We start from the raw sequence: 25140 nt of genomic DNA on the forward strand, positions 1-25140 counted from the left end.
CGGTGGGTAAACAGTAAAAAGAAAATAACAATTATATAGCACTTCATATTGCTCTGAATATAATACTAAAGAATGACCTAAAATTGTTCAATAAATAGTAAGTGGGCAGATAATTTCATAAATACCAAATTAAAAGATATTTATAGTACATTCTTTATACTCCACACTCAAATCTCTGGGGTATAGTCCGCCTGTATTATTGAACAAAAAATAATTTTAAGGTATCAAAGAATAGTGCTGCCTTGAATTCAATGGTAAAATTGCTTCATCAGATTAGCGAACATGAAACAGGAGAGGCCAAGGCACTTTACTTTCTTTTTCTTCTTCCAGTCTATGATAAGGTTGACTCAGCCTTCCATCCTTCCGAGGTAGGTAAAATGAGGACCCAGATTGTTGGGGGCAATTAAGCTGACTTTGTAATAATGCCGCTTGGGGGGTGTATGAAAGCCCTAATAAGCAGGCATATACATAGAATGAAGGCTACTGCTAAGCTTGTAAGCCGCCCTGAGTCTTCGGAGAAGGGCGGGATATAAATGGAATTAAAATAAAAATAAACATAAAAATAATAATTAGGCAACTTCCAGAAAAATGGGGTGGGAGGTTTCAAGCAAGAGAGGGAAACATAGTTGTAAAGTGTGTACAATATTTATCTTCAGAATTCAACTGTACACAAACTGTACTTGGTTTGTGTTAGTTTGCGGATGACGGGAAACTGGGAATGATAGGTAATAGTTTAGTGAAACAAAATCCAAATTATATAGACCTGAGCACTCAACCAAAATGAATACTACAGAATGCAACCAGATCGGGGTGACCTTATTGATTATACATTAAACATGTACCAGGAGTTTGATGCAGCTGCTAAAAAGCAAATACTATATCTTGGCATGTATTAACAGTAGTGCAAATCCAAATCATTGCCCTTCAAAAGCAGAAGTGACAAATTGGATCAAGTTCAGAGGAAAAGTATCAGCATGGTGGAGGGTGTAGAAAACAAGCCCTATGAGAAACACTTAAAAGGATCTACCTGGCTATGCTTAGCCCACATAAAAGACTGCGAGGAGGTATGAAGCTCTCTGTTTGTTTCATCTGGAGGCTACCCAACTCCAGAATTACTCTGGATATTTTACAATTTAAAAGCAGGACCAGAATTGTGGGTTAAAATATAAGGAAAAGCTTTCAGGCTACATATCAAGATAAATCTCCCAGTAACGTCAACTGACTGCCAAATGAAGTGTTGAGTTCTCTTTTGCTGGAATTCTTCAGAGACTGAATATTCATCTGTCAGAAATGCTGTAAGGGATCCTGAACAGGGTAGGACTACATAACCTCTAAGGTCCCCTCAAACCCTATGATTCTCTGCACATGCTAAAATATTGGTTGGTGCTTTTGCTAGATGTATTCCTATTATACGGAACTGATTTTAGATTTAAAAGCACAGTAATGATGCTCCAAAAACTACAAAATACCCAGTTGGGTAATACCCTTACTAAGAACAAGTAACATGTCACAAAATAATGTGCAAGTTTTCTTATAATTGAACATTCTGAGAGAAAACAGCCAAAGTACATAAATTAGACCACAAGGTCTGAATTTAAACAGTGATGGGTTTACACATGCCAGTGTGGAATTTATAAGTACTTTGTAAAGCCAAATGAACTATGATTTATTAAGCCAAATATAGATGATAAATCACAGCTGACTACAGCTCATTGCAAAATGAAGACTGCAATAGTATAAATTTGTGAATGCCAGGAATTGTAAATATCAGGCTCAATACAAGTTCCTGAAAGATGAAAGAATGCCTGGCCCTATTTGTAGAGAGAAAACAAAACTCCCAGCCATTAGTCAAGCAGTTTAGTTATTGAATAGTAAACGTAATATCTCATTGCTTAAAAGCAACATTTATAAGAAACCAATATTCTGCTTTACTGAAGGAATAAAAGCTTCAAAGATTCCACAGCAATTTTTCCATTTTACATTTCTCCCTTCGCTACTGCCATGAGAGCAGAATATTTTATAAAGGAGATGTAAGAACTTTCCAAGATTTGATGCATAAAAGTCTATCAAATAGCTGTATGAATTCAAATGTACCCAATTAGATGCATCAAACTGATTCCATCATTTAATTAGGGAGTTTGCTCAAACTGAAACTTCATAGAGTTCTAATGTTCTTCTTAAAGGACTATATCCCATGGCCTGACAATGTGCACTCTGATCCATGAAAGCTGATGTGAAAATGAATTTGTTACTTTTTAAGGTGACATAATATTTTTGTTTATACAGAAGATAGAGCAAAGGAATGTAATAGCCTTTAAAGTTTCTGTTAAAGAAGGAAAAAGGGAAATTGAAAGCAAATGAGAGTAAGAAAAGAGAAAGCATACAAAGAGGTGGAGGAGAAAGGCATTAGGTAACAGCAGCATTACCTATCAGGTGATTTCCAAAAACTCTGGGAGTTATAGTACTAGTGACATCAGATTATGAATGGCTGACTAAAAGCAATTTTTTGTTCAGGACATATCTTTATTCATTCAAGTAAAGGTTTACAAAATAGTTACTAACCATTTATTTTCTGAGACTTCTCCCATAGAAAGAGAGAGAACAAAAAATCATGTACAATTGTCAATCCATATCTTTATCAATTTTAGAAAGCATTCAGAATCTAATCACGCACACGGGCTTCAAATGTACTCAAGTTTTATTAACTTGAACCAAGGAGCTCCCATAATTTACTGGGAACTAATTGTCTTCTCTTTTATAATTTTGGAAATATAAAATTAGAAGTTAATGGCAAAACTGTTCCAAGGATGATTCAGAAACAAGCAAAGCTATTACTAACAGCCAACATGGCTTTGTTAAAAACAGATCATGACATACAAACCTTACTGCAATGTTTGTCAAAGTGACTAAATTAATGGACCAGAGAAATGCTGTGGACACAATATATTTGGACTTCAGTAAGGATTTGACAAAGTAGACCATGACCTACTAATTGGTATGCTAGAAAAATGTGGGATAGATAGCATCACCACCAGATGGATTCATAACTGGCTGACCAACTGCACTTAACGTGTAGTCAGTCCTAAATGGAACTACATATAGAATAACAAAGTTGGAAGGGATCTTGGAGGTCTTCTAGTCCAACCCCATGCTCAGGCAGGAAACCCATACCATTTCAGAGAAATGGTTGTCCAGTCTCTTCTTAAAAACTTCCAGTGTTGGAGCATTCACCACTTCTGGAGGCAGGTTGTTCCACTGATTAATTGTTCTAACTGTCAGGAAATTTCTACTTAGTTCTAGGTTGCTTCTCTCCTTGACTAGTTTCCATCTGTTGCTTCTTGTCCTGCCTTCAGGTGCTTTGGAGAATAGCTTGACTCCCTCTTCTTTGTGGCAACCCCTTAAATATTGGAACACTGCTATCATGTCACCCGTAGTCCTTCTTTTCATTAAACTACACATACCCAATTCCAGTAACTGTTCTACATGCAGTGGGGTGCCCAAAGTTGTCTTAGGCCCAGTACTCTTCAACATCTTCATAAATGATTTAGATGAGAGATAAAAAGGGAACTCATCAAATTTGCAGATAATACCAAGCTGGGGGGAATAGCCAACACTTTAGAACAAGGGTCCCCAATCCCTGATCTGTGGACCAGCACTGGGCCACAGCATGCCAGCAACTGGGCTGCACAAACAAAGTCCCATCTGCGGGATGCAGGCAGTATGCACAACCACATCCTTGTGGTCTGCAGAAAAACCTTTCTCCATGGTACTGGTCCCTGGTACCCAAAAGATTGGGGACCTCTGCTTTAGAAGACAGACAGTGCATCAGCAATTAAACACTGGGCCCTATCCAACCAAATGCAATTCAGTGGTGAAAAAAGTAAGGTTTTATACTTAGGCAAGAAAAACCAAATGCACAGCTATAGAATAGGTGGTACATGGCTCAATAGCTGTGAGAGGACTCTAGGAGTTCTAGTGGACAACACTTAAATATTTTTGAGTGTGCTGCAGCTGCCAAAGAACCAATGCAGTCCTAGGTTGCATTGACAGAGGGATACTATCAAGATCACATGAAATACTTTATATACTACTTTGGCAAGACCGCACCTGAAATACTGCATCCAGTTTTGGTCACTATGATAGAAAAAAGATGTTGAGACTCTAGAAAGGATGCAGAGAAGAGCAACAAGGATGATTGGGGGCTGGAGGCTAAAACATATGACGAATGGTTGCAGGAACTAGGTGTTTCTAATTTAATGAAGAGAAAGACTAGGAGTGACATGATAGCAATCTTCCAATATTTGAGAGGATGTCACAGAGAACAGGTGGTCAACCTATTCTTCAAAGCATCTAAGGACAGGACAAATAGAAAAATTAACCAGTGGAATGGCTTGCCTTCAGAAATTCTGGGTGCTCCATCACTGGAGGCTTTTAAGAAGAGACTGGGTAGCCATTTGTCTGGAATGGTATTGGGTCTCCTGCTTGAGCAGAGGTTGGTTTAGAAGACCTCCCGGGCCCCTTCCAAATATGTGTACCCTTATGTACTGCCGATGCACTGTTTTTTACAGCTAGCAAAGTAACGTTTTTTTCTATTGCTGATGGAAAAAATAGTGCTAAATTAAAATGATACATACTACTTTATTCTGTGTATCATTTTAATTTAGCACTATTTTTTCCATCAGCAAAGTCCTTCATATCCAAGATCATCCGCTCAAGTAAGTCCCACTTAGAAACAAGATTCTGAATTCAAAATGTATTGCCTGTAAATTCTGCCTGTTTTATTACTTCCTGTAGACCCCAGCCGAGGAATTTAGGAACTCAGGATGAAAGTAAAGACAGCTGCCCCCTGAATAGCCTCTTCTGACTGCCTATTTTTGTGAAAGGGGGAGTGGTTCTCCATGATTCCAATCACCAGGATTTCTTTTTGTGTACTCAGTTGGTCAAACTAAATCTAATATGAAATATATACTTTCTTTGATTTCTAGAACTACAGCTACAGTAGGACCCCAAATACAGCCTGCAAATAGGACGGAAGAGTTTCCTTTCCAAAGTAACCATTAGCCCTGGGAATAGTTTGCACAGATAACAATTGACATTTTTGTGCCAGTATGCATGTGATTTTTAACAATTTCACAAAGAAACTGAGGAAACATAAGTGTTCAGATACAGAAAGAAGAGAATATTTGTAGCTCATCAAGGATTCCACAGTGTGCAGTTAGCCTACCATAGTTTTAATTAATTAGTTTAATATTTAACACTGAATCTAATCATGCATTTCAGAACTTAGAAATTTGAATCTTCTAGTTCAGTGTTTCTCAATGTTGGCAACTTTAAGCTGTATAAACTTCAACTCCCAGAATTCCCTAGTTAGGCACATAAAATATGGTTAAAATCATGGCTCAGAACTTTGTGTGTGTATGCAACTTTTCCCTATGGTGAATTCTGAAATATGGTTTAATTTTTTATTCTTCTGCACTTTGGATGTGACTGCTCATAAACCACATTAAAGATGGTTTACATAGGGCCTTGCAGGTTCCGAGAAGGTAAGGTGCCAATATATTTTGCCTCTTTGGGGTTCAGTGAGCTTGTATTCCTTCTCATACCACGTCTAAAATCTATATAACATTTTCTTATCAAACAGTATAGTGTAATGGATCTATAGGGGTTTATAGAGTTATATTTCTTCTCTGTCACCCTATACCACAGGAGCCGCATGCGGCTCTTTCAGCCGTCTCCTGCGGCTCCCAGTCCTCTGCCATGTGCAGTCCAAAAAAAAAAGTGGGACTAAAAATTCAACCAATCAATTCAAATATGCAGGGTAGGTGCATTTCTCGCCTTGGCTCCACTCTTCAGTCAAACCCTGTTCTGCACATGTACGCATGTACACACATGCGCACACATTTTTTGCGGCTCCCAGTTTTTCCTTTTGTGAGGGAACCAGTTCCGAGTGGCTCTTTCACTGTTTCAGGTTGCTGACCCCTGCCCTATACTGTATTGTTTCTCTCATTTAAATATTCCCAGATATGGAGAGAAAATTCTTAAGGAAAAATTCATCTATTTAACTATATAAACATTACAGATTAAGGGCCAGTAAAAACATGTCCAAGCTTAATAATAATGTGAAAACAAAAAGAGAGGATATATAAATAATAAATACATTAATAAACAGATACTTTAAGTTGCAATAATATTTGATTTACAGTTAAATATTAAGCAATCTACTAAATGAAAAACTTGCTTTCAGACACTTTTGTCAGCCTCCAAGGTACTCTTTCAGATTTTAATCAAGATATATTTGCTAATGCCACTTTTACCTAGGACTACTGAAATATTTTCAAATACTTCACACTTCCCTTCCTTTACATTGCACAGCTCATTCATCAGAGTGGGTAAAACTTGACACGTTGCCAGAACCAAAGAAAAAACTACCTTTTAGGATTTGTGGAAAGCAGAATTTGAAACAAATACTTTTCAGTTCTAGACACTGCAAATCTAAAATAGTGGTGGATTTAAATGGCATATTAAGCCTCTAAAGTTCTACAGCTCGGGTCCAGAAGTTAGACGTGGAGGTTAAGACAGCAGCATGTACATCCTTATTAAGGCTACAGGACTGGGTTGGACTTTATTAGCAACAAGGAAACAGGCAGCTAAGAGAGGGAACAGACATTTAAGATCTAGACACCATGATATAGAAAATCTGCCATTCCTGGTGTTTACAGTTATTTACAGTTATTAAAGTATTGGGACATGTAATATATGGGGACAACTAAGGAAGGGGGAAGAAGTAGACAATTGTTTTGAACTAATTGGTCAAATATCTAACAGGATTTATATTTCCCAATATATCATGATTTGTATAATGCATAGTTGACTATAGCCATGCCTGCCTTAGCCACTATAATATCTGTTTGTACAACACATTAAGCCAAAACCAAACATTCTTGGATTTAGAATGAAGTATAAATGCAGCCAATGAATCAGAAATTAAAGCCATATTTTCATAGCAACTTTCTAGCACCAGACAAAACCAATCAAAGCATTGCATGCATAGATTTACGAAAAGAATTGTGCTTACGTACTGTGACCCACTTTGTTTTTAAAATGCACTATACCCCAGAAGAAATTAATTGAACAGACAAGTATCCCCAAGTGGCAGGTTTTTCTTGCCTCAAAATGAATAAACTACTTCAAAGAGGGGGGGAATCACTTTTATTTCATATCTGAGGGAACATTATACTGTTGCCCTATTTAATTAAGTGGATGAATACGCTTGAGATCTTGTAACGGTACCTTCTTTGCAGAGGGGTGGACTAAATGATCTCTAAAGCATATCCCAAATCTTTCTTTCTACAATTCTACAGGAAAAAAAATGGAAAGTCAGCCTTAACTGACATTTGCTTAATTTCTATTCTACCGGCTATTTATATTCAAGGTAACCCATGAAAGCTTTTCAGTCATCTCGATATATCTTTTCCAAGATTCCTGTAACTCCCTGAATACGGAAGGGCAGCCACGAATTCCGCCAAGGCATTCTCAATTCCTCCAACACAAGTAGTGACACTCTAACAACAAACTCAGGGGTCTTCAAACTTGGCCCTTTTATGACTTGTGGACTTCAACTCCCAGAATTCCTCAGCCAGCAAAGCTGGCTGAGGAATTCTGGGAGTTGAAGTCCACAAGTCATAAAAGGGCCAAATTTGAAGACCCCTGAACAAACTGTTAGCAGCAGCAGAAGTGTTTAACGTTGGATTACAGGCATCACTATATCTAGAAAAAGCTGTCTTGACGGAACCCTGCAGGCACTGAGCAGAATTTTGGGCGTAATACGCAAAGCCTTCCCTGAAGGAGGCATTGCACAACGTCTAGTATCGAATCCCCCCCCCCCCAAAATCCCCCAGGCCCCTCGATGGAAATAATATTTTCCCAGGGGAACGATCGAAACTCTGTTGCAAGCGAGGCTCTTGTCACGTGACAGAAAACGCAACAATTTTGATCTCTCAAACGTCAGCCGCCTCACTTCCTTCCACAGGGGAGGGAGAGGGGAGAGAGAGGAGAAAAAGTAGGCCTAAACATAAATTTATCGATGTCTCCCAAGCCCCCGGGGGGGGGAGAAGGGGGGGGAAACCCCTCAATTAATTGCAAAGTAGGTAAAGGAATCATCCATAGCCGTCTTCCGATTGGAAAGCGGCGCCGTCCGTCATCCCTCCATGGAATTAAATCGCATCCTTCAGGTTCCAAACAGGAGCGACGTGTCCCATGCCTAAGCCAATGATGAAGGGGAAGGTGGGCGTGGCTAACGATGTCCCGGTTATGAGGGCAAACAAGATGGCGCGGAGCGCTTTCCCTCTTCCCCCGCGTTCTCAGTTTCTCTCCCTTTACCCTCAAATTCGGTCTAAGGCGCTGCGGAAGGATCCCTGCACCCACATCTCGGAGGGCTCCAGGCCTTTCTAGTTCTGTTACCCCGCTCCCGCCCAAGCCGGTCACCTTCACGCGATCCTAGGGGGGATCGCGAGGAAAGGAAGGGGGAAGGAGGTTGCGACTGCGGCGGCACGGGAGGGGGAGAGCTTGACTCTACTTGCCTGGGCCGCCGCCTTGCTCTTCTCCGCGGGGCCCCTGGTTTTCCGCGGAGCGCTCGGGATTGCACCGTCGGCACAGGGTGGAGGAGGAGGAGGAGGAGGAGGAGGGGGGAAGAAACAAGATGTCGGCTCAGCCCGTATCTCCTCAGCGCCGCCCCCTCATGCCCGCAACTTCCAGCCCTCTCGGCCCTTCTTGCCTCAGTCCCTCCGCCGCGGCTCCGGCTCCTGTTGCGGGGTGGGGAGGGAGCGAGGGAAGGCAAGATGGAGGCGGCGGCGGCGGCAAAAGCGGGAGCGCAGCTCGGCCAAACGATGGAGAGGAAAAGCCGGGGGGGGGGAGGGAAGGAGGCGGCGAGGGAGGGGGCTGCAGCCGCGCTCGGCTCTCTTTCTCGGCCCCCCCACGACAAGGACCGCCCCCCCCTCCGCTTTTCCTCTCCGGACATAGATCTGGAAGGTCTGAGGGCAGCGGTGTGCCGGGGGTGGGGGTGGGTGGGTGGGGAGGTGACCGAGATAGGCTAATGAACCCTGTGTTGTGGCGGGTAGACCTCGAGGGCTGGTGCTGACAGAGGCACTTGTAGTAAGGCACTTGTAGTAAGGGAAGGGGGGAGGGGCGAGTCTTGAAACTGGCTGCCTAGGCCAGCGTTTCCCAACCTTAGGAACTTGAAGATGCGTGGACTTCAACTCCCAGAATTCCCCAGCCAGCGTAGCTGGCTGGGGAATTCTGGGAGTTGAAGTCCACGCATCTTCAAGTTCCTAAGGTTGGGAAACGCTGGCCTAGGAGGCCGGTTTGGGGACTTAAGTTGAATTCTGGCGACCTGCGAGAGGGGAAAAGTGCTGGGAATCGTTCCGAGGCAGCAACTGAAGAGCTTGCTCATACCTGATCCAAATTCCTAACAGGGAGAGTCACTTCCGTGTACGAACGTGTGCATCCCATATGTAGATTGGAGCATGTGGGCAATTTGCTGCAGGCTTATGCTTTGGGAGGCCCTGCCCAGCAAAATGACAAGTGTCTGAATGTGGCCCTGTGAGCCACATGTGATGTTAACCTTATGTGCCACGCTGTAATAAGTGAGCCTGTTTTTTCCGTAAATTGGAAGAACCTGGGTCTGAGCCAGCCTTTTAATCTGCCCGAAAGGCGTTCCCCCCTGACACAATCACTGGCACCGATTGTGTCGATGGCCCATTGATTGTGGCACCAGGTTGAAGATGGCAGTCCTGGATTATACCACTCAGGTAAAGGTAAATAGGAAAGATGTGTACTGCTGTGTACAAACTTTTTATTTGCGAAGAGAGTGGATTTTGGCTTTATATAGCATATGTTGTACAGAACTTTTTTCCCCATTGCTAATTTGTTACATTTGCAATAAATTGCAGCCCTATGCTATTACAAGAATTCTAAACGTTGTAATAATAAAGTTGGACCTTGGAGGTCATCTAGCCCAACTCCCTGCTCAGGCAGGAGACCTTATACTATTTCAGGCAAAAGCCTGTCCAGTCTCTTCTTAAAAACTTCCAGTGTTGGAGCATTCACAGCTTCTGGAGGCAAGTTGTTCCACGGATTAATTGTTCTAACTCTCAGGAAATTTCTCCTTAATTCTAGGTTGCTTCTCTCTTTGGTTAGTTTCCGTTGCTTCTTGTCCTGCCTTCAGAATGAGTTATGAGTTAGCTAGTAATATAAAGGAGTCAGAAAGTATAAGGTGTCTGATTCATATAAAAAAAACATGTTATATTGCAGTGTACCGAATTCATGAATGCTAAGTGGAAGGAAGAGGAAAAACTTTGGATACTCATTCTTATGCTCTTATTAGCAAGCTACTACATAAGAAAAAAATAAATTGAAATTGTTATATAGTTTGCTCACTAACATGCTTACACCTTTATTACCAGCATGGTATAATCAGTTGGCTAAAGCTACTCATTATTACTGAATGCAGATTCAAAATGAAAATGTACTGCCTTAAAAGCCAGCTGCTTTTAAGAGTGGGAAGTATTCTCAGTCAAGCTGTAGTAAAATAAATGTGGATACCCAACTATCCAGAAATTGCACACTGGCAATTTAGAAATTCAATTTGTAAATATTTTAGATTTTCTCTATAATTTTAATATATATAATTCTGATTGTTTTATCATAACCTCTAATTTGTTTAAAATGTTCCACTTGTTATGAGCTCTGTATTTTTTATGAAATGCATACAATTTAATAAAAATTACTTTAAAACTAAAAAAATATCCTATTATTTGTTGCTCTTATCTGTATTTATTTACTAGAATGATATTCCACTTTTTGTGTAAGAGTTTATGAGATGCACACCATATAGGATGTGTTATCCTATTTTCCCCCCCAGCAATCAACCTCTGAGGTACCATAGAATGTGCTGATAGCAAATTATTTCCTCCAAATCAACCAATGAGCTTCAGTGACTGAGAGTTAAACATATTTCCTCAATACCAGTCCAAAACTTTCATTATTATATCACAATCTGATAATAGCTTTGGAATGATCTGCTTCCAATGCTTTGAAATAGATTTGGAAATACACATTAAGAAAATATTCCACTGATGCAACTGCATAATTTAAGTTTCCTTGATAGCAGCTAGTAATTGTAATATTTCTATTAATGGGTTGATATTGTTTTTCATAGAAATTTCTATTGAACTAAAATCTAAAATTAGGTATCAAAAAGGGATATTTTTGAGTTCCAAATACAGAGTAGAGCAAAGACTTCAGAGAAATATTTCCAAATAATTAAGGGAGAGAAAAGTCATTTCCAAAATAAGATTGGTTTGCAACTTTTTACTGCCAATATGATAACTGTTTTGTGAAGAGTAGAATTAATATATCGCTCAAGTTATGCTTCCTCATTATGATAGTGGTATGTGTCCTTAAGAGAGATGAGCAAAAAACACCAGGAATGTACATTATGAATATATAGATTCCTAGCAAGATCATGAAAAATGTAAAAGCAAACAAGTAACTGTATCAGGCCATTTGACAATGGCAAAGACATTTTGTACAGTATTGCATAAAACAGGGCTTTTCAACCTTTTCACCCATTGTACCACCTTTAGGATATGGCAACATCCGAGTACCACTAGTCACCTAGCAAGGTGTCAAAAACCTGATGACCAAAAAAAAAGGAAAAAAGTGATGAAGTACAGGTAGTCCTCGACTTACAACAGTTCGCTTAGTGACTGTTTGAAGTTACAATGACACTGAAAAAAGTGCCCCCCAAACCACAGCCGAGCAAGACGCCTGCCTGCCTGGTGGCGCTCTTCCTCCTGTCCGAGGTTTTCATTGTTGTGGGCATTTCTTTTGAGGATTGGCAGCAGGGGTGTGTGTGTGGGGGGAGGGGTGTTTGGTTTTTATTCCCCCTCTGCTGGGTGGTTGCAGTGGGTTTTGGTCATTTCACGTGACCCTGGGACACTGTGACTGTCCTGAATATGAATCAGCTGCCAAGCATCTGAATGTAAATCACAAGACCCTGGAGATGCTGCAACATTCCAGCTTATCAGCGCTTCTTCTGGGCTCAGAAGCGCCAGGTTCAGCGCCAAGCTCCAGCTGGAGCCTGGTGCTGATCCTGGCGCTTCCGCTGAACCCTGACAGCCTTGCAGCTCCAGCCATCTCTCGCTCAGGCTTGTGCAGTGCTGCCACCGGTTCAGCTCATTCCCCTCCCCCGCTACCACTTTTCTAGGATGGTCACGTACCACCTGCCAGGTGCCAATGTACCACAGGTGGTACCCGTACCACTGGTTGAAAAGCCCTGGCATAAAAGAGCAATGGTAAACTTAATTAATAAAGGTACAGAGATAATGTAATTTCTGAACTGGATGTTGAGCTTCTTGGATCATTTGGCACTGAACATGCTCCTGAGGAACAGTTGGGGCTCTTTTGGAGTACTTAGGGACATCTAGTTGCTGTGTTGGCTTATTGTCATGCAGGAAAAGAAAATCCAAAGCTACAAAGAGAAGATTACAGTGGGAACATAGAATGCAAGCATAAACATGGGAAAGTTCAACACAGAGAAAGATGAAGTAAAGTGGCTTCATACTGATATTTTCACCATCAGAAAATGGACAATTCAGTTTACTACTTGGGGCACAAAGATCAAGTGTTGCTTTAATAGGAAGGATGGAGCAAGAACTATTTGGGTACAATACAGTCAGTGGCTGAATAATACCAGACTTCACAGACAACCCTTTAATGTGATAGTTAAGTTCATGTTCCAATTAGTGATGTAGAAAAGGAGGTTCTGATATGTTTTATGGTCAAGTTCAATCTGACATCAAGAAAACATGTAAGATGTGCTTCATGTGACCCTGGGACACTGTGACTGTCCTGAATATGAATCAGCTGCCAAGCATCTGAATGTAAATCACAAGACCCTGGAGATGCTGCAACATTCCAGCTTATCAGCGCTTCTTCTGGGCTCAGAAGCGCCAGGTTCAGCGCCAAGCTCCAGCTGGAGCCTGGTGCTGATCCTGGCGCTTCCGCTGAACCCTGACAGCCTTGCAGCTCCAGCCATCTCTCGCTCAGGCTTGTGCAGTGCTGCCACCGGTTCAGCTCATTCCCCTCCCCCGCTACCACTTTTCTAGGATGGTCACGTACCACCTGCCAGGTGCCAATGTACCACAGGTGGTACCCGTACCACTGGTTGAAAAGCCCTGGCATAAAAGAGCAATGGTAAACTTAATTAATAAAGGTACAGAGATAATGTAATTTCTGAACTGGATGTTGAGCTTCTTGGATCATTTGGCACTGAACATGCTCCTGAGGAACAGTTGGGGCTCTTTTGGAGTACTTAGGGACATCTAGTTGCTGTGTTGGCTTATTGTCATGCAGGAAAAGAAAATCCAAAGCTACAAAGAGAAGATTACAGTGGGAACATAGAATGCAAGCATAAACATGGGAAAGTTCAACACAGAGAAAGATGAAGTAAAGTGGCTTCATACTGATATTTTCACCATCAGAAAATGGACAATTCAGTTTACTACTTGGGGCACAAAGATCAAGTGTTGCTTTAATAGGAAGGATGGAGCAAGAACTATTTGGGTACAATACAGTCAGTGGCTGAATAATACCAGACTTCACAGACAACCCTTTAATGTGATAGTTAAGTTCACGTTCCAATTAGTGATGTAGAAAAGGAGGTTCTGATATGTTTTATGGTCAAGTTCAATCTGACATCAAGAAAACATGTAAGATGTGCTTCTATTGGAGACTGGATTGCCAAAGTTGGAAATAGTAAGGAGGAAAATCTTCTGAGCCTAAGAAACAGAAATGGATCTGGAGGACAAACTTATCAGTTTCTGCCGATCGAATGATTTCATTGTTAACACAGCTTTCTTACAAGCCTATATATGTGTACGTTACCAGAGGTAATATCTAGAAATTAAAGTGGCTGTGCAGAAATTGATCTCTATAAGGAGTTGTCAAAAGACTGAAGATAGTATTAGGAATGGAAAATGAGTCTTCCAAAATAATCTCTGAACTCAATTGGAGGTTCCATGCTTGGATTGGTATACTAAAAAATACAACTGGACAAATAGACCTGGCTCTCTGGAGAAGTCTAATGTTGGGAAAGGTGGAAGAAAAGATAAAAGAGGACAACCATCAGCAAAGTGGGTGGATTCAATTCCAGTGGCAATGGGTGTAGCTTCAGAAGATCAAATGGGCAAAATGGGAAATGGATCATGCTAGAGAAGTTCTATCTATGAGGTTACTAAGAGTCAACACTAACTTGATGGCACCTAAGCAAAATAATAAAAACTAATACATTAGCTGCACAGTTTGAATAATTGGTGCTTTACTGTCTGAATATTTTTGGAAATCATGTCTTTAAAGCAGTCCAAAATGAATGTTCCTAGAGTTTTGTATTTTATCAATACACCAGATATGACTGCAGAAAGTTGAATGCTGCTAAATTTCAACACTTGTTCACAGGAGCCATTCCCAAACTAAAGCTGCCTCATTTTTACGTTGCAACTATTTGTAATTATTGAAACATCTCAATTTAGAATCATTTTTTTTCTATTTCTAAAACTATGTTACAAATCAGCAATAAAACACACTGAAAGGAGAACAGAAAAATGCAAGATTTCAACACTGAAATATATTGCTCACTAGTGATAATAGAACAAAGTGTTCATAAAGAGAATAATAAAATGTTTTGAAATTTTTTTAATGCAATCTTCTGCATTTCCAAATAAAAATGTGGGGTGAGGAGACTTTTTTTATTACAAGACATTCTGCAGTTTGATTTTCATTTTCTTAGCATTTCAAATTGAAAATTGAAGTGACAATAAACATGAATTATCATAAAATGCTTCTGAGTATTACAGTAATATGAAAGTACCCTTCATTTCATTGCATTATACATTTCAATCATTTTAAAGTACTAAATATTGCCAAATGATCTATAATCCAACAGGATATTTAGCTCTTCCCCTTTTTATCTTAAATTGTAAATCACTGGCTCTTTGTGTGTGTGTGTGTGTGTGTGTGTGTGTGTGTGTGTGTGACATACCTGTGCACACACACACATTCCAAATCATAAATTACAATAATAGAGTTAACATTCACAAAGAAACATACTGAGATACTTGTGAAAATCATGCCAGATGGGTATTATCAATGCTTAAAGATGTAAATGCTTCCCATTTACAATTCTATATGGCTAACGTACGGCCATTAAGAAGTGAGAGATCTGTTTCAAATGTAAAATATTTAGGCAGAATGAATCACAAGGAACATAATGTAACTGCTCTTTGCAACTGTTCCTTTATTATATAAATTGCTAAGCACATTGGTTTGTGCTTAAATTGTAAGCCGCCCTGAGTCTTCGGAGAAGGGCGGGATATAAATGGGATTAAAATAAAAAAAATATTTTTCATTTTTGAAGCATTGTGCTTTTTTATTTATTTGGAAATATTAGAAGAAAGAAGATTTTAGCAACATGTAGAGACATTTACTTTAACTTTTTAGACCAAATCTATGGAACCAGTTACAAAAAGTACAAGAAAAGGAAAAACATAGCCGTGACAGAGATTTAATGAAAATCACCTTGACTTGCAACACTCAAGGTTGTGGTATCACTCTGATGTTCAGAGCAAAATTGGCCTCTATTGATTCACTATTCTTGTGCTATATGTACATGGACTTTTTCATCCTGATTTATATTTACTCCTCTTTAGGATCAAAACACCGATGGTTGTTTATCATTGGAAAGATTTATATTTACTCCTCTTTAGGATCAAAATACGGATGGTTGTATATCACTGGAAAAGTTGATCAGCGTTAGACATACAAGAGTCTATAAGGTCATTCCACTTCTCCTCTTGGAATCTTTCCGAGCAATTGGGCTGAATGACAGTATTTCACTGTAAATATGCCCTTTAAAAATAAGCAAAATTTACATACATGTAAGTGCATTTTTGTTCAAACAATAAAGGCACACTGAGCACATTTTAACAAATTATAATGGATGGAGGACCGAATGCAGCTGAAAATAACTGTTACTATCCTAGTATAATTTTTAAACAGCAATAAAAACAATAGTAACAGGTGGCAATATTTCATCTTGTAATACATAGGCCCTCCTAAACTGCTCAATTTTTAAAAGTTTGTAAAAGACCAATTCTTACTAGCCCCTTCTATTGAATTTCCTCTCACAAAGAGATGGGTAATTTCTCTTGCTGTATTTAAATGATATTTAAGAACATTATTATAGGTGGCATTTTATGTTACTTTTATTAGGTATGGAGTTAGTTGACTAGCTGCTTTTTAAAACCTTTTAAATGTTATGATTTTATGATCCCACTATATTGAATTGTATAGTATTATACTGTTTTGACTGCTATCTTGAAGATAACAAATAAAAAGGTAAAGGGTACCCCGCACATGTGTGCTAGTCGTTTCCGACTCTAGGGGCCGGTGCTCATCTCTGTTTCAAAGCCGAAGAGCCAGCGCTTGTCCGAGGACGTCTCCGTGGTCATGTGGCCGGCATGACTAGACGCCAAAGGCGCACGGAACGCCGTTACCTTCCCACCGTAGTGGTCCCTATTTTTCTACTTGCATTTTTACGTGCTTTCGAACTGCTAGGTTGGCAGAAGCTGGGACGAGTAACAGGCGCTCAACTCTGTTACGTGGCACTCTGGATTCGACCCACCAAACTGCTGACCATTTGATCGACAAGCTCAGCGTCCTAACCCACTGAGCCACCGCGTCCCTAACAAATAAAGGTAAAGATAAAGGTTCCCCCGCACATGCGTGCTAGTCATTTCCGACTCTAGGGGCCGGTGCTCATCTCTGTTTCAAAGCCGAAGAGCCAGCGCTTGTCCGAGGACGTCTCCGTGGTCATGACTAGACGCCAAAGGCGCACAGAACGCTGTTACCTTCCCACCGTAGTGGTCCCTATTTTTCTAATTGCATTTTTACATGCTTTCGAACTGCTAGGTTGGCAGTAACAAATAATACATGGCTAAGAAATGCTTTAGATATGTGACTACTTAATAATCAAATATGGACTAAAAAAATGGACCTGTCATTGATAAACCTCAATTTATTAGATTTATCAGTTCATCTCTTCAAGTATTAGTGAGTCCTGTTCTAGCTTGTCATGCCATATCATAGACCCAAGAATGTACCCACTGCAAGGTGGGCTGTTCACTGCCTTTATTAAGGTTTTATAGGAAAGGATTATAAATCAAGATCTGCTTCTTTAAGTTTTCATTTTATCTTTCAAACTAGGCCATTACCCGCTGGCTCTTACTTTTATCTAGTAGATTCATTTTCTGCTGCATACCCCAGGCTTTAAGCAGTTAGGGTTATTTAATTTTTAACATTATAAAATGTTATATTATGTGAAGAGTACTCCAAATGTGGTTTATCCATAAATTCCCAAGAATTTTTCTATCTGTCAGAAAATGGAAGAGTGCCTCATTTCCTTTTTCACTTGCTAGAAAGATACCACCAACCAGTTTTTGACTATATTCTTTCCATACATGCCGTGTTTCCCCAAAAATAAGACCCAGTCTTATATTTTTCCCTCCAAAAAGGCAGTAGGTCTTACTTTCAGGGGATGTCTTATTTTTCCCCCGACACCTGCCTTGCCTCGTGGCGGTGGCACTAACAGCCCCTACTTGTGTGGCCACTTGCAGCCCCTCGCAGCAGGAGGCCATGTAGCTCGCTTCACTGTGCCAACACCACGAGGCGCAGGTGCGGGAGGGGGTGGAGCTGCCCCAAGCACCTCAGAGGTGCCCAAACACTTTTTGCACAGACGGAGAAATGACGGAGGCTGGAAGCTTCATCTGTTTGAAAATCGGGTGATTGGAAATGGAGTGAATCCCTTGGTTTCCAAGCGCCCCATTTGCAAGCATATGAAGCTTCCAGTCTCCTTCTGGGCAAAAAGCACACAGAGCATCTGGACCACCTGCCTCCCCCCGCCTCTGCCTCCGCACTGGACTTACCTGCGCTGCTCCAAGGATCCAGTGGGCTGCGGCTGCTGCTGGACACTGTTGCCCCCCATGTGGTCGCTGCCACTTGTGCTGGCCACACCTACCCACCCCTGGGCTTATTTTTGGGGTAGGGCTTATATTAGGCCCACCCAAAAAAATCAGGCTAGGGCTTATTTTGGGGGTCGGTTTTATTTGGGGAAAAACACGGTACATGAAATTTAACATGCCCATAGTTGCCAACTAGGCCAATAATCATCATGTTCATGTCCTATTCACAAGATTCCTAAGTCTAATGAGAGGTTGTTTGTTTTTTTAAGTATTCTGGTGAGATCTGAGCTGCTTGTGGCATATAATTTGGTGGTGTCTTTAGAAAGTATTCCTTTCATTACTCTTTTTTTTTTACTTTCCCCTTTTGAATAGTCCCTGGTCTTTATACTTTAGGAGACTTATTTCCCAAGTGCTTCTTGTTTGACACTCAATCTTAAACCTAACATGAGAAACGTGTTGGTGGATTAAGTGTCCCTCGTTATGGTGACAACGAAATGCAGTGTGGTGATGTTTCCATATTATATTAAAGTGTGCTGAATTTTTGTGTTTCTTCTTATCCAAAGAATTATGGGGTAACTAACAGTGGTAAAAAAAAAGACTGGGGGAGTTACCCGCAGGATTTTTCTTAATTAGTATTTGTGTAGGCCAAGTTGCAGTCTATACTCCTAGTTATGAATTTTATCTACTTCAGAGAGAACCTTTACTTCAGACTGTATTCAAAATTAATATAGCTAGTTATTAGGTGTGCAGGAACTGGAGGATTTCAGGTTCATTAATTCTGATGAGGATTGCACTAAGGGCAAGGATATATAAAAACTGTCCAGCTGAACTTACTTCTCCATTCATTTATTGAAAGCTTTGTACTCCCTATGGAATCATCATAGGAGTGCTGGGCTTCTGTCTCTTCCTCAACATCCCTGAATGGATTAAAGTATGAATGGGCCAGAGCCTGAGTTGCTGTGAGTCGTTTTTCTACATCGAGATCCAACATTTTGTCGAGCAAGTCCACGGCTGCAAGGAAAGATATAAATATTGTCAAAATTAAAGAAGGCTATAATTGTGTATTAGAGGAAGGATAAATCTAAAAGTTTAAAATGGCTGGCGAACTAAATTGGCTAAATTTGCTTCATCCAGTTTTCACATTTCAGTAAACAAATATAAACAAATATAAGTGGCTCACTACTATAGCTAAAGCTTATTGTAGAAGGACCTTGAAGCAATATCCTTGAAAAACCTCAGTACTAGAGCCCAAATATAAGTTAAGTAACTTGACCTATATATGATAAAGCTTACAACATAGTTAAATTAAGTAGAAGGATTCAGCTTGATGCATTGTAAATTGGCATGTAACTTCAATGAAGTTTAACTTTTAAAACGTCTTTTAAAAGTTGTTGTTGGAGTTACAGGCCACTTTACAACACATCAAGCTGAACCCTTCTATCTAACTACTTTATAATTTGGAATTTGAGGCAGGGTGAAACCCAAATGACTTGACCCATTTTTGTAAATTTTACCGTTACATTACTGGTCAGTTCTCATCATGGAGCCCGTGAAGAGTTTCTTCTCATTAAAGTAGAAGTTTTGGGAAAGTGCTCTTATCCAAACCATAGTGGGGAGGTAAGAGTAAAATTTAGAAATATTAGGAAGTAGAAAATACTTTTAATTTGAAAGTCAAAATAAAATCCAAATAGTCTTGAAATGAAACAGTGGAAATGGGACCACCTAATGTTCCCTTCAAAATCACAAAACTGTGCCTCACTTTTTTTTTGGCCATGAGGGGGGAATTCACTGGAGAAAGCAATTATGTTTAGAAGAGTTAGCGGTGAAAGGAAGGCTGCCAAAGAACATGGTGACTGGACACCATCAAAGCTGACACCAGTCAGAGCTTAGAATAACTCAAAGAAGTAGTGCTAGATCAGAAGATGCAGAGAGACCTGACCCATAGAATCACCAAGAGTCAGACATGACTGAATGGATAACATTATCATCATCATCATCATCATCATCATCATCATCATCATCATCATCCCCTTGTTTTTCATCCCAAACTCAAGAGGAAATTACAGTGTAGAGCATAGTGACTGCTGCTAGGCAATGGGCAGAAAAAATGATCAAGGTATGATTATTCAAAAAACAAATCCCTACTTGAAACAAGAATACAGACCTGCTCTTATCCACTGAGAAGAGAGTTACAGCTGCTTACAATATGTCAGCAAAATCTATATCTTGTTTCAGCAGGAAAGTTTCTTTCAGTTCTGTTAAATAAATCTTGAGGTACTGAGATAATCTCTGGTGTTCCTTTCAATTAATTTTTTTTTTCCAGTCTGAAGATGTAAGGCCACCAAGTGTTCAAATTCTATTTCCATAAATCCCTATCAGGTTGCCTTAACGTTTTCAATATGTGCCTGCCAAACTTCAACAAGCCACAACAACATTATTTTATTTATTGTTAAAGCAATTTATTATTATATTTATTTGCTGCCCGTCTCACAGTTTGAGATGATTCTAGGCATGTTGCAATGCGATAAAATTATGCTAGTATTCTTAGTGTTTATGTAACATCAGCACTGTTAACAAAACTTGTGTCAGAAGCACACAGTACATATGTAGATGCATTTGGCTTGCCTGCTTGCAAAATTAAGCACAGATAGTACATACGAACTTTAACTGGGATCCATTCACTTGTAAATGCTAATTTTCCCTAACAGTTTTATTTTAAACAGGGGAAAAAAACATATTGGCCAATCATCTGGCTCAGAGCAATCTTTTCTCTGCTCATGTGCTTAACTACCTCTCAACACTCACTCCCATATCATCAGATCCTGTCTAAGCAAATTGTAGCAGAGGTATGGTTGGCCCCTGCTGTCATATTGGCTCAACTAGAAAACATATGGGTAAGAAAAGGGAACCCCGTCACAAGGCACAAAGCAGCCCAGTTGGAGTGCTAGCAGTACTTGGAAGACTCCACCACATGACACTAGTTGAAATGGTAAAGTTATACTCTGGGATTGGATCCAAACTCTTGCAACTCCTGTTTTGTTTTGAATACCAAAAATGCCACTTGTGGCTGCTAAGCTGGAGAAGACTGGCATGTACTACAACATTTACTTTAGAGCATTTCCCATTATACTCAAGGGGATTTATTTTGACAACAACATCCAGAGGGTAATACATTATTCATGCTTAATTACATTTTGAAGATTTCTGTGTTATCAAAGCCGCACAGAATATGCTGGCTTGGCTAGAATCATAAAAGAGATTGTTTTGACATGTTCATCTGTCATCTGAATAAAAGTTAAATAATACATTTCAGTTATATCTTTCTGAGGAATGTTAGTTTTATCGTAAATTAAAACATATAAAAGAACTTACCCAGAGGACTGGCTTTGGGTAAAAGCAGAGATAAATCCATTTTGGGAATTTTAGGAAGTGTCTGTATGTAGTTTTTAGCCTAAAAGAAATAACATTTTCATACAACCATACAAATATCACCTTTGAAAAGTTACATCATATAATCAACTCTTTACTGATCGATTAGAAGCCCACATAGACTACTTCTTTTATATGAAGTAAAGGTCCACATTAGCCTCCTTTGAGCTATGTTGTACATAAGACAAAGTAATAATTTTACTGTACTAAGAATAGTAATATGACTTCATGGCTCCTAATATTTGCATCTCTCTTTATGTCAAGATGAAAGCTTGTAATCTAATGTATAATATATTGCCTAATTTCATATAATGAGAGAGTTTAGAAGGCAGGCAACTGGGAGAGAAACTATTCAGCCCTCTAATAAGAGCGGCCTCTTCCCCCTGCTAGTTAACTAGATAAGGTGGGCAATATAGTGAAAATGGGATTCAGGAAAAGAAAGAAAAGACATCTTTAAGGAAGAGAAAGAAAGTGCATCTTTCATCCCTATCTGGCTTTGGTGCTGATCATCCTAAAAGCAATGATTACCGCTTCAAAAAATAACTTTATGGTTCAGATGACAGTTTCTGCCTGTTTGTCCTGATTTCTCCAAGTAAATAAGGTGCAATACTAGTCAAAAATTAAAGCAAAGTAGGATTTGCATCTAAATAAACATGCGTAGTACTCCATCTTCAGTTTATGGAAATGAGACCTTTCAATTTAACTGATCTCTGAATGTCTACATTCCTTTGCTATTTTCATAAGAAGAATCTGTCTGTCTACAAAGATACTTTCTCGTGCTATGTTTATAGCAAGCACATTACAACTTATTTTGGCCTTTTTTCAACACTTTTGTCATTCCTTTTTCAATTTTGATAATGCAATAGCCTGTCCATGACAGAAAAACCTTCCTATAAGGGCAGGGAAGCCGTTTTTCATCAGGCTGTGGCAGTGGTGGGATTCAGCCAGTTCTCACCAGTTCAGCAGAACCAGTAGCTGATTTTTTGTTTCCCAGGCCCAGAATGGACTTCTGGAAGCAGCATCCACAGAGAACCGGTTGTTCATATATTCAAATCCCACCACTGGGCTGTGTGCAGAACAGGCAACCCGAGGCCATTTTCCCTTCGCAATTCTGCTTTAGAGAAGGAAAGTCTATTTGCAGATGTCTTTCTCTAGCTGTTAGAACACCAGTATTTCATTTAATTTCAGACTTGGTGTTCAATGATTCTTGTCAGGAGTTGAATGCAGCCAACAATCCTCAACAGCGATGCAGGAATGAACAAGTACTAATGACTATTAATAATGCATATTATAAAACTCAAAAATTATTAAAACAAAATGCTGGTATAATATCATTCAGCTTTCTTGTCAGAGAAGCTTACAAGGGTGGTAGTTTAAAGCACTTGATTAAAGCTAGGAAGATACCCATCACATCAGTTTTCTCTATTTTATCTGACAGGGTTGTTGGGAAGATTAATGGGTCTATGAGAAAGCACAGTACTTTGAGTTAATTAGAGGAGCGGTGGATATATATGTACAATAAGAGTTCATTTTAAAAAGTTGGGCAAAAAGTTAGACCTTCTAAAACAATAAAAACCTATGAGTTTGCCTCTAAAATGCAAAACAGAGTTTCTTACCGCTTTGTCTTCCAGTTTTTGCACAAACTCCTCTCCAGGACTTCCTGTCACTTTCAGGATCTGGGTTAGCTGATCAAGATCTGGCAGGCTGAATCAAGTATTACTAACAGAGGCCAGACGTTGAATTTGACAACCCCCCTTTCATAAATGGCTCAATTTACCATATATTTATCCTACTTTTTTCTATAAAAGGGCAAGGTATATACTCATTGTTTGCATCACTAGGCTGAGAGATATTGAATCTTTTCTGCTAGATCATTGACTGTTAGGGAGAATAAAGCCTGCAACCCACAATTGTTTGTGTTAAAGTATAGATAGTCCTCGACTTACAACAGTTCATTTATTGACTGTTCAAAGTTGACCATTTTTCACACTTACAACTGTTGCAGCATGCCCATGGTCACATGATCAAAATTCAGATACTTGGCCACTGACCCATATTTATGACGGTTGCACTATCGTGGGATCATGTGATCCCCTTTTGCGACCTTCTGACAAGCAAAGTCAATGGGTAAACCAGACTCACTTAACAATTGTGTTGCTAACTTAACAACTGCAATGATTCACTTAACAACTGTGGTAAGAAAGGTCATAAAATGGGACAAAGCTCCCTTAACAAATGTCTCACTTAGCAACATAAATTTTGGGCTCAGTTGTGGTCATACATTGAGGACTACCTGTAATATGAAAAACTTTAGAATATCAATTTATATCAGGAATGTTTAACAGCATAATCTATGATCTCCTGCCTAAAAATGCATTTCCATCAACAGAGATAAGTGTGCAGGTCAGTCTTCAGAGTGCTGAAAAGGTTGGCAGTTATCCAAGCAATGAGCAGATGTAGGCTGCCTCACCTGTATAGAAGCAGCAGGCCTCTTCCCTCTTCCTAGCCCCCTCCACCATAGGCACAATCAAGGGTTTACTGATTATTCATAGATGCCTTATTTCAAAGAACAGCAGTTGCTAGAATTCTTGTGTATATAGTAACCTTAGCCTTCCTTCTAGTGCAGGGGTGTCAAACTAGTGGCCCGTGGACTGAATGTATCATGCGCAGGCCATACCCACCCTGGCTCCACAAAGGCAAAAAAAATTGCAATACGTCACGATCCGTATTGAGTTTGACACCTGTGTTCTAGTCAATCTTGGAACTCTGCAAAGAAGGGAAGGAGAGAGAGGGGATGCTGGATGTGGTTGTTATAGAAGACTTTATAAATATAAATGTGGTTGAACTATGTCATTTCACAGAAAAACTGTGTTTGGTTTAAGAAGCTGTGCAGAAATTGAGATTTGATGAGTGAAATGTCATTTGGAGAACATGTGGACATACACAAGGGCGTGCATGTCAGGAGCGCCTTCAGCCCCGCATGACTTTTCCCAGGATTGTTTGTGGAGATTCTCAGTCATCCAGGTCATAGTTGTCCCAAAGATGATTTTTCACAACTGAACTTTCTTGTTTTTCTTTGAAAACGTTTCGCTTCTCATCCAAGAAGCTTCTTCAGCTCAGTGAAGCGAAACGTCTTCAAAGAAAAAGAAGAAAGCCCAGTTGCCTTGTGAAAGAGCATCTTTGGGATTTTCCCAGGATCATGCATCAGCTGAAGAGGCAACTCCATGAGTCTAGAAATAGAGACAACAGTTTTAGGATGTTGCTGACAAATACAACATGTGCCCCCACGCTTGTTTTTAATCCCATTCTTCCCACCACACCCTGATCTCTGCCCATCCTGGGACAGGAGCTATATTGGTGCTCAGTGCTCCCTGAACTAATTTTTGGTTTTGAAAATGAAGTCCATTCTACACTGACTGAACACAGCTAAAGATCCACCTGTAATGAACATCAAGCATCAAAGGGAGAGAGAAACATTAAATAAGCTCGTTTGCCACAATTTTGCCATTACTTAAAATCCTGCAACATGTGAAAATAGATTTTTAGATTAAACAGAGCCCACCGTAATTACTTTTTGCAAGTATAAGTGTTTTGAATTTTCATACTCAACTTCTTCCTACCGGTAACCCTCTACGTC

General features: G+C 39.8%; 1 protein-coding gene across 1 annotated transcript in view; it reads right to left on the reverse strand.

Moving 5' to 3' along the window:
• Positions 1-14743: 14743 nt before the first annotated feature.
• The window catches only part of MAPK13 (mitogen-activated protein kinase 13), a 32749-nt gene continuing 22352 nt past the window's right edge, over positions 14744-25140 (reverse strand). The window contains exons 9-12 of the mRNA XM_083359743.1: positions 23120-23199; positions 21447-21525; positions 18909-19085; positions 14744-15963 (exon numbers count right to left, since the gene is read on the reverse strand). Of these exons, the coding sequence (XP_083215869.1) occupies positions 15884-15963; positions 18909-19085; positions 21447-21525; positions 23120-23199 (416 nt within the window). The 3' untranslated portion in view covers positions 14744-15883. The remainder of the gene's footprint in view (positions 15964-18908; positions 19086-21446; positions 21526-23119; positions 23200-25140) is intronic.

Source organism: Vipera ursinii (assembly GCF_947247035.1).
Source record: "Vipera ursinii genome assembly, chromosome: 3".
Lineage (NCBI taxonomy): Eukaryota > Metazoa > Chordata > Lepidosauria > Squamata > Viperidae > Vipera > Vipera ursinii.